The sequence below is a fragment of the Zea mays genome, chromosome 4, assembly GCF_902167145.1.
Source record: "Zea mays cultivar B73 chromosome 4, Zm-B73-REFERENCE-NAM-5.0, whole genome shotgun sequence".
Classification (NCBI taxonomy): Eukaryota; Viridiplantae; Streptophyta; class Magnoliopsida; order Poales; family Poaceae; genus Zea; species Zea mays.
The window spans coordinates 74961492-74970765 of record NC_050099.1 but is presented as its reverse complement, the minus strand read 5'-3'; the positions used below and the strand labels follow the sequence as shown (position 1 = coordinate 74970765).

The 9274-nt window shown below is 53.2% G+C and overlaps 1 protein-coding gene and 1 pseudogene across 1 annotated transcript; one reads left to right on the top strand and one right to left on the bottom strand.

The window, feature by feature from the left end:
- Positions 1-863: 863 nt before the first annotated feature.
- On the bottom strand, positions 864-2932 carry LOC103655348 (probable inactive receptor kinase At2g26730; annotated as a pseudogene).
- Positions 2933-3111: 179 nt separating this feature from the next.
- On the top strand, positions 3112-7566 carry LOC103653403 (Protein SUPPRESSOR OF MAX2 1). Its single transcript, XM_008680320.4, has 3 exons — positions 3112-4646; positions 5245-5521; positions 5612-7566. The coding sequence occupies exons 1-3, from the start codon at positions 3436-3438 to the stop codon at positions 7208-7210; spliced, it is 3087 nt and encodes a 1028-aa protein (XP_008678542.1). The 5' UTR covers positions 3112-3435; the 3' UTR covers positions 7211-7566.
- The last annotated feature ends 1708 nt before the right edge of the window (positions 7567-9274 follow it).

Below are 9274 nucleotides of genomic sequence, written 5' to 3'. Positions count from 1 at the left end.
CAGACGACTTGAGAATTTACTAGGCAATCAAACACAAAATAATCATCAGAATAAGAGGTGATTACGATAATCATTAGAACAAGATAATCATCAGAATAAATGGGGAGGCAACCCCTGCAACTTCACCATTACAGATCTACCAGTGAACTTCTGAATGTTGTTTGGATGATACATCCCAGTAAATTTGGTAATATAATAATGGCTTCATAATGGAGAACAGAAGATAAAAATGGGGAAAAAGGTATGTAAACAAAGTATACGAAGCCATACTGTGTGCACAGGTGTCCATCGCTCACTTGCGAGCTCATAACCGTTTGGATCTTCACCGGGTGGATGAAGAATAGAGATACAAACCCGCCCATCAGGATAGACTGGCGTTTCCTCAAATATTATGCATGATGTCAGAAAACATAACTGCAGATGAACTAAATAAATACAATTTTCACTAATAAAAAGCTGACCATTTGGATGCCACAAGTGAAGAAGTCTCATTTGGCAAGAGAGGAGGGTACGAGTTTGATGAGGCTGATTTTTTGGGTCTCGACTTCTTTGAGAAAAAATGTTCTAAAGGTCTACCACCTGGGCTAGCTCCAGCTTTTGAGCCTTTACGAGATGACAATTTTCCTGAGGTGGACATAATATTTGGAGACCCGAGCAAATTCGACAAGTCTCCTCGCCGAACTGAAATCCAACCGGTAGACAACGGGGAGTTAGGGGAAGCATCTCAATCGACTACTATACCAAATGAAGCTGACAAGGCTGGGATAGAACCCCCTTCAACTGTTATTGAGACAGAAGAAGATGAAGATGTTTATAGACCCACAGTTAGATCATGGGGAATGTTTTCGAGGCCACAAAATATTTCAAAGGCGGTAGGATATAGTTGTAGCATCTCGTATTTTGTATTTGCATCTTTCTTGCATGATGTCAAATATTATGCCATGAGCAATGCCTCCACCAGAAATCAATACTGCACATATAGTAAGATTTTCAATCCCTGATTCCGGTCCACAGTAACACACAGACAAGATCTCCAGTAAGCGCGAGGATGAAAAGAGGTTGGACACTGACCGTGGAGCATGGCAGAGAGGCTGCCGTTGGGGAGGTAGTCGTAGACGAGGAGCTTCTCGTCCTTGGAGAAGTAGTAGGCGCGGATGGGGAGCACGTTCTGGTGCTCCACCCTGCCGAGCGCCTCCATGTGCGCGTCGAACTCGCGCCGCTGCACCGCCACGTCCTTGAGTCGCTTCACCACCACCGTCGTGCCTTCCTCCAGCACTGCCTTGTACGACGTCCCCACGCTGCCTTTGCCCAGCACCTCCGCCGACGGGCGCAGCAGGTCCTCCAGGTTGAAGCTGTACCCGGCGCCCTTCCCAACGAACACCAGTCGGCTCTGCTCCCCCGCGGCGGCGGCGGCCGCCGCTGCGACTGCCGCGGCCGACCCGAATGCGTCTCCTCCGAGGTCCTCCTTGGACGAGGACGTCAAGACGCTGCCCACGCCGGACGCCGGCGGGGGCTGCCCCCTGGCCGCCGCGGATGTCGCGGGCGTCGGCGCCACGACGTTTGGACACCACGCAGAGCACGGTGGCGATGAGGAGGAGGAGCCCCACCACTACGGCACCCACGACGATACCCGCGATTGCGGCCCCGGAGAGCTTCTGCTTCTTGGATGAGCCCGGCGCGGGGCCGGGCCCGCCGGGCGACGGCGCTGGGGGAAAGAACGGGCTGCTGCAGGGCGGAAGCGGGTCCCCGCAGAGCTGGAGGTTCCCGACGAAGGATTCCCGTGGGAAGTGCGAGAGCGATTTGGGGATGGGGCCGTTGAGGTTGTTGTCGGAGACATCGAAGGAGCCGAGACCCGCGATGCTGATGCTGGGAATGCTCCCGGAGAGGCGGTTGCCGTCGAGCCTGAGCACGCGTAGCGCGGTGAGGCTGTTGAGCGTGAAGGGGATGGGACCCGACAAGTAGGAGAGGACCAGGCGCTCGAGGCCGCCGAGCCTCTGGATTCCCGGCGGGATGGGGCCGGACAGCAGGTTGTGCTGCAGGAACAACGCCTTGAGGCCCGGCAGCTGGAGCACGTTGTTGGGGATGGTCCCGAGGACGCGGTTGGAGCAGAGCGAAAGCGCGCGGAGGTTGGTGAGCCGGCCGAGCGCGGTGGGCGGGCGGGATGCGAGGAGCGCCATCGAAGGAAGGAGGAATCGAGCGCGGCGGGCGAGCGGGATGCGAGGAGCGCTCGAAGGAAGGAGTGCGACGAAACCGTGGTCGAGCGGCGGCGGTGGGGAGGAGGGTGAGGGATTCACGGGCGTTGGGGAGGAGGGTGGGGATCCGCGGGCGAGGCGGGAGCCGGCAGAATGTGCACCAGTGGACGCCTACAGTACATACTTAATTAGTAGTAAAGATTCGGGGTCGGCTGATCCGACAACCCTCTAAATTCGCCTCTGAATATAGTGTTTTTGAAACTTCCTTTGAGGAGCTTCGTAATTTTTTTGAAGATGGTCTCTAGTTTATTTTTTAAAAGCTAGAACTTTAGACCTATTTAGATAGAAAAAACTAAAGTATACCTAAACTTTTTAAAGTGAAACCCTTCCAAAGAGTTCCTAACTATAGGCTCTAAGGCTATCCGCACTCATACTACTCTAAATTTCTACCCTAAAAAGAATATTCTGTCCTGGTCAGCAAAATTCTTTACTCTATATCACAATCCTCCGCACTCATGTTTACTCTATACCATATATTCTATTATTTCTCTCTCCTGGTGCCCCGCCTCGGGTCCCACAACCTTTGCTGCCTCCGGCCCCGCCTCTCTCCTGGTGCACGGAGCAGACGTATGCAGTAGACGTTGCTGCAACTCTACATTTAAGGTTTCCGGTTTGCTTGCTTGCCTTAGCGTACCGGTCCCAGTACACGGCTGCAGCACTCACGTTAACTCTATCCGCATAGCGTTCCGGTTCTAGTCATTCACTGCGGCTAGCCTAAGAGCTAATGCAAATACTAATTCGCGCCGGATGAGTACACAATTTATTTATAATAACAGAAAAAAAACAAGGAAAAAAAAATCTGTTCGCCTCCTTCCATGGATCGCGTGGGTAAAAACAAGATGGTGTCGTGGTAAAATGCGACGTCGGGAAGATGTTGTAGGAGACGAAGATTCTATTCGCCTCCCTTTCTCGCCCCTCCTCTGCTACTAGCCTACTACTACTTCAGTTCTCGCCTTCTCTGCTCTCACCGGACTCCCTCCTTCTCTCTCTCTCTCTCTCTCTCTCTCTCGATACTACCCCCTCCGCTCCCCTCCAAGCCTCTCCTTTTTCCACCCTCGGAGGCGCCGACGTCCTCCGACTTCCAGGGCGGCGCCGAGCAACAACTACTACCTGGTCACCCAGCCAAAAGGGGATTCCTTTTCGGTGCGCTCTCCGATCGATTGATGAGCGGCGGGCGGCAGCGATGAGGGCGGATCTCAGCACCATCCAGCAGACGCTCACGCCGGAGGCGGCGGCGGCGCTGGCGCGGGCCATCGACGAGGCCGCGCGGAGGAGGCACGGCCAGACCACGCCGCTCCACGTCGCCGCCGCGCTGCTCGCCGCGCCGGCCGGTCTGCTGCGCCAGGCGTGCGCTCGCGCGGCCGCCACCGGTGCTGGACCTGGCGCCGCTGGTGGCGCCGGCGGCGCTCACCCGCTGCAGTGCCGCGCCCTCGAGCTCTGCTTCTCCGTCGCCCTCGACAGGCTGCCGGCCGCGGCCGCGGCCTCGGCAGCGGCGCATGCGTCGGGGCCGCCCGTGTCGAACGCGCTCGTTGCGGCGCTCAAGCGCGCGCAGGCGCAGCAGCGCCGGGGGTGCCCCGAGGCCGCGCAGCAGCCGCTGCTCGCCGTCAAGGTCGAGCTCGAGCAGCTCGTCCTCTCCATCCTCGATGACCCGTCAGTCAGCCGCGTCATGCGCGAGGCCTCCTTCTCGTCCGCAGCCGTCAAGACCACCATCGAGCAGTCGCTCCCGTCGCCCTCCGCCGCCGCCGTCGTGTCCACCCCGACTGTCGCCGCGACTACGCCTGTGGCCCCGTCCCCCTCTCCGTTCCCGCGAGTCGGCCCAACCAACGCCTACATCAACCCTCGCCTCGCTGCCGCCGCAGGCGTTGGCGGCGGCAGGGACGACGTACGCAAGGTGCTCGACGTCATGCTCAAGCCGGCGCGCCGCAACCCGGTGCTGGTCGGCGACGCCGGGCCAGATGCGGTGCTGAGGGAGGCGGTACGCAGGATCCCGACGTCTGACTCCCATGCTCTCGCCGGAGCGAAGGTCTTGCCGCTCGAGGCGGACCTCGCCAAGCTCGCCGGCGACAAGGCCGCCATGGCGGCGAGGATCGGGGACCTGGGCGCGATGGTCCAGAGGATCCTCGCTGACCACGGCGCCGTGGTCCTTGATCTTGGCGATCTCAAGTGGCTGGTGGACGGGCCGGCGGCAGCAGCGTCAGAGGGGGGCAAGGCGGTGGTGTCGGAGATGGCGCGGCTGCTGGGGCCGTTCGGAAGCCGTAAGGTCTGGGCCGTCGGTACAGCCGCGTGCGCCACCTACCTCCGATGCAAGGTCTACCACCCAACCATGGAGGCTGATTGGGACCTCCAGGCCGTGCCTATCGCCCGCAGCGCGCCGCTCGCCGGCGCAGCTCTCAGGTATGTTTTTTCGGCGCTTTTTCGCTTTCTTCTCTGCATCTACCATGTCTGATGCAGTTCTTGTTGTTTTTGCTGTTGGTGACTCAAACTTGTTCCAGTTTTTCCGTTGTCTTGGACCAGAGTAAAATAATAAAATTAGTTTATAGTACTCGATAACCAAAAATTCCTACAGTTGAATAGTACATCATGATTGCTAGTACTATAAAAAGTTTGGCGCCTTTTCTGATAATCTAAAAAGTTTGGCAGATGTTTGTGCCTCCACTTCTTTATTTGTATGTTTGCACCTTCCTCTCTATCCTGTAAATGTTGAATGTATAAATGGATTGTCTAACTTCTCCTAATATTGTATTGAATTGATGTTGAATTGGTTAGAGTTTTGAGCTCGAATCCTGGTTAGCCCAATTAAATAAAATAATTGTTGCTCACTTCTATATTTCACGTCAGAGATGTAAAAGAGGCTTGACATGAAGAGAGTGTTAGAATATAATATAAGTGAATTGTCCACCTCCTTCTATTAGCTTAATCTTTTAGGTTAAATTGATTGGTGTATGCAGCTTAATAAAAACAGATGATCTGATCAATTTACTGAAATTTATAGGCCTGGAGGCATTGGAATTCTGGGCAACTCAGTGGGGATGTTATCGCCTGCTCTCCGGCCTATGCCGGTGACGCCAACGGCACTCCGATGGCCGCCAGGGGCAGGGAGTGACCATCCTCTGAAGGCTAAGCCTGCTATGTGCCTGCTTTGCAAGGGTAGTTATGACCGTGAGCTTGCCAAGCTGCTAGCGGAGCAGAAGGAAAAGCCAGCGTCAAGTCCTGAGGCCGCTAAGCCTGGTTTGCCACACTGGATGCAGCCCAGCAGGGATCAACCGCAGGTTTGCGTCTTTTCTATGCGTTATTAGCTTGTAAAACTAGCATTGGTTCTAATGGAAAGGCGATTGACATAGTCATTTGTGCTTTCACAGACCAAGGAGCAAGAGTTGAAGCAGAATGAGGCTGCCGAGGAGCTTGAGAAGAAATGGCATGAGACCTGCGCCCGTACCCACAGCAACCGTACTGTGGCGCCAGCTCTCTCCCTGCCGTTGGCTGCCTTAGCTCCACGCCCGCCTGTTGAGCCCAAGCTACAACCTGCCAGCGGTGGTGTTCCCACCCTTAAGATGAACACCAATTGGAAGGAGCCCGAGGGTACCCCTACGTCTGAGCTTCGCAAGAGCCCGCCAGGCAGCCCGGTGAAGACTGACCTCGCGCTTGGTCCCTTGGATCCTGATGCTACCATGGAGAAAGACCAGAAGGAAAACTACACAGAAGGGCTAACTGCCATGCAAAAGGCTAAGATAGCTGGAATCTCTGATATCGAGTCTTTCAAAAGGCTCCTCAAGGCGCTCACAGAGAAGGTCAGCTGGCAATCTGATGCTGCCTCAGCAATTGCTGCTGCTGTGATACAATGCAGAACTGCTAGTGGGAAGCGGCGAAACATCGGGACAAGGGGCGACATATGGCTCCTGTTCGTTGGTCCTGACCAGGCAGGTAAGAGGAAGATGGCGAATGCGTTGTCTGAGCAGATGGTAAATGCTGAACCAGTGGTTATAAACTTTGGTGGCGACTCCCGCTGGGGCAAGGATGGTAACGGACGGCCTAATCCAGGTTTCTGGGGGAAAACCTCGCTGGACCGGGTCACTGAGGCAGTCCGGCAGAATCCATGTTCAGTGATCGTTCTCGAGGGCATCGATCAGGTGGATGCCGTTGTGCGCGGAAAAATCAACCGGGCAATGGATACGGGCCGCCTGCCGGACTCCCGGGGCCGTGAGGTCAGCCTCGGCAATGTCATCTTCGTTCTCACAACGGATTGGTTGCCTGAGGAACTCAGGAGACCGAAGTTTGACACACCGCTCCAAGACGAAGGAAAGATGCTCGAGGCAGCACACTCGGATTGGCAGCTAGAGCTTTCTATCGGGGACAAGCAGCAGCTGAAGCACCAAGCGGATTGGCTGTGCAACGATGCTCGCCCAGCGAAGGTAGCTAGAGAACTGTCTGGCGGGCACGGTCTGTCGCTTGACCTCAATCTAGCGGTAGGGGCGTCGGACGACACAGAGGGCTCGCGGAACTCCAGTGACCTCTCCGTGGAACAAGAGCAGGAGAAAGGGCACGTCGCGGTCAAGTGTTCGACGCCAGCCCCCGACAGCGACCTGTTGAACCTCGTCGACGATGCCATCGTGTTCCGGCCAGTCGACTTCGCGCCGTTCAGGAAGGCTGTCACAGACTGCGTATCAGCGAAATTCGACTCGGTCACCAGGGGCAGCAGCTCGTTCAGAGTCGACGAGGACGCCGTCGACCGGATGGCTGCCAGCGTCTGGCTCACGGACGAGAAGCTCGAGGACTGGGCCGAGGAAGTGCTCACGCCCAGCATCGAACGGCTGTGGCGCAACGTGAAGCGTTGCAGCGGCCGTGCTGTTGTCCGTCTCGCAGCAGTCGCGGTCACAGCAGACAGGGCGATGCCGAGGTGGGGTGGGGGGCGAGAAGGACGGCTACCGGGGACGGTGCCGATCGCCGTTGACGGCATGTAGAGAAGGGTTTGGGGGTGGGGGGAAGTTCATTCTTTTGTATGGTAGGTATGTACATACATATCGGGAGGACATGGGGGTAGGTTACTGTATGAAAAGCACATAGGGGAGGGAAGGGAGGGAGAACAACGTCCCTTGGACTTACCAAATAGGCGTGGAGGTTATAGGTTTTACTATAACAAAGATGTGATCTATAGTTTTTGATGATATGTGTAGCTGTGTTCCTTGGAACAAGAAAAAAAAGGTTTCTCTTTTGCACTTGCTAGTATGAATCACACCAGTTGTGATGCATAAAGTATTGAGCTTGCATCAAGTGGCAGAGGTTTGGCATGTGAATGTATGATTACTCTTCTTTTTTCCCTGGGAGCTCTATAGATTGAACGGAAGCACCAGTTGCGATTTGGCATGTGAATGTATGATTACTCTATAGATTGAACGGAAGCATCTATAAATAGCGATAATTTTTTTCTTTGAATGTATCCTCAGCTTCCTGCATACCAAACACGCTATAGATTGAACGGACATATGTGGTCCGTCTATTTTCGTTCAAAGAAAAAAAAAATATCGCTATTTATCACGTCTCACCCGGTTCCCCGTACGTTTCCGCATGTCGTTGTTGAGGTTGAGCTGGTTGATGAATCTCAGCCATGCACATGCTGCTGTCCATGTCGAAACCTAATTTCACCCAATTTTTTTTTTGTTTTTTAAAAGCAAGAACATAAAGGTGTTCCTGCTTTCTCACTACTTTACATGTGACAACGTTTCTCCTTTCTCGGAGGATAAAGGTTGACCACACAGATCACTACTGCCCCTTTAAAAGTGGTGTGGTTCGTCTCTTACATCTGTTGCTTCCTTTACTTACTCTGCCACTCGAGTCTTTTCCCCCCAAAAAAAATAAAAAAATCCGATAATTTGTTTTTTTAGTTATGGTGCATGGGGTTACCAACACCACACATTTAGACCATGTTGGTTTGACTTAAATTATAGAGATTGAAATCCCCTACAACAAGTCGAAATCCTCCCCTGCTGCAATCACCCTCGATCCTCATGGTTTAGGATGAAACGAACAAGTCTAGTACTTTGGATGGAAGTGTTGTTTTCTCGACGGAAAAATTCCTCCCGGTCCGAAACCAAATGGTCGCTTTTCGTCCTAATTGCTGGCCCACGCTGATGTGGCAGATCACCAACTCGAATCGACTTGGAAACATCCCATGCTTGTTTATATTAGTAACAAACATAATAAAGTTACAAGTGCCGATTAGAGGCCGGCTGAGAAATTGTACTTGCATCCCTGAAACTCTCAGCCAGGAATTTTTTTTTAAAAAAAATCAGCTTGACACCGATCACCATCTCACCAGAAAAGACCTCCGGGGTTGGCTGATGCTAGGCCCGTCTGTCAGCGGTGTGCCCAACCATTATCGCCACGGCAAGTCTGTTATTAGCTTTTGTCTACTGCACTCTCTTTATTCCAAATTATAACATGTTTCGAATTTTTTCACAGCAAAGAAATCTCAAGCTTTAAAGTATCGCTAGTTTATTATTAATTCTATTTTTACAATATACTACTTATTAGTAAGTTTTCTATATATTTTTTATGATTTTACTTAAATTTGATATGGTTTGACTTTTCAAATAAAGTTGAAACGTCTTGTATTTTTGGGACGGAGAGAGAGAGAGAGTACTTTACACCACTCCTTCCCTCGGTTCGTTTATGTGACCATGCTGGGGTCACTAAAGCTTTGCGGAAAAGGCACATCGACTGTTTAATTAAAGCCGCTTTCCCTGTGACAAGAAAAAGGTCCTGCTGCACCGTTTAGTATCGATCGGCATGGGAGCGAGGGATGAGAGGCATCAACATCCTTCTCAGACGGCGGCAGATAAACCTGGCTTTCAGAGGGTCCACTTGTCACCGAATAATTTATATATTGGGTGAGTGGCCATACCGCTGGGTCGTAGTCGTAGGTAACACGTTTTAGTCAGCAGTCGCCATGCATCATGCATGGTGTGGGGGGAAGGTTTGGGCACTGTGTGAAGTTGCCTTTCGCCCGTGGCTCTTTAGTTTCGGTG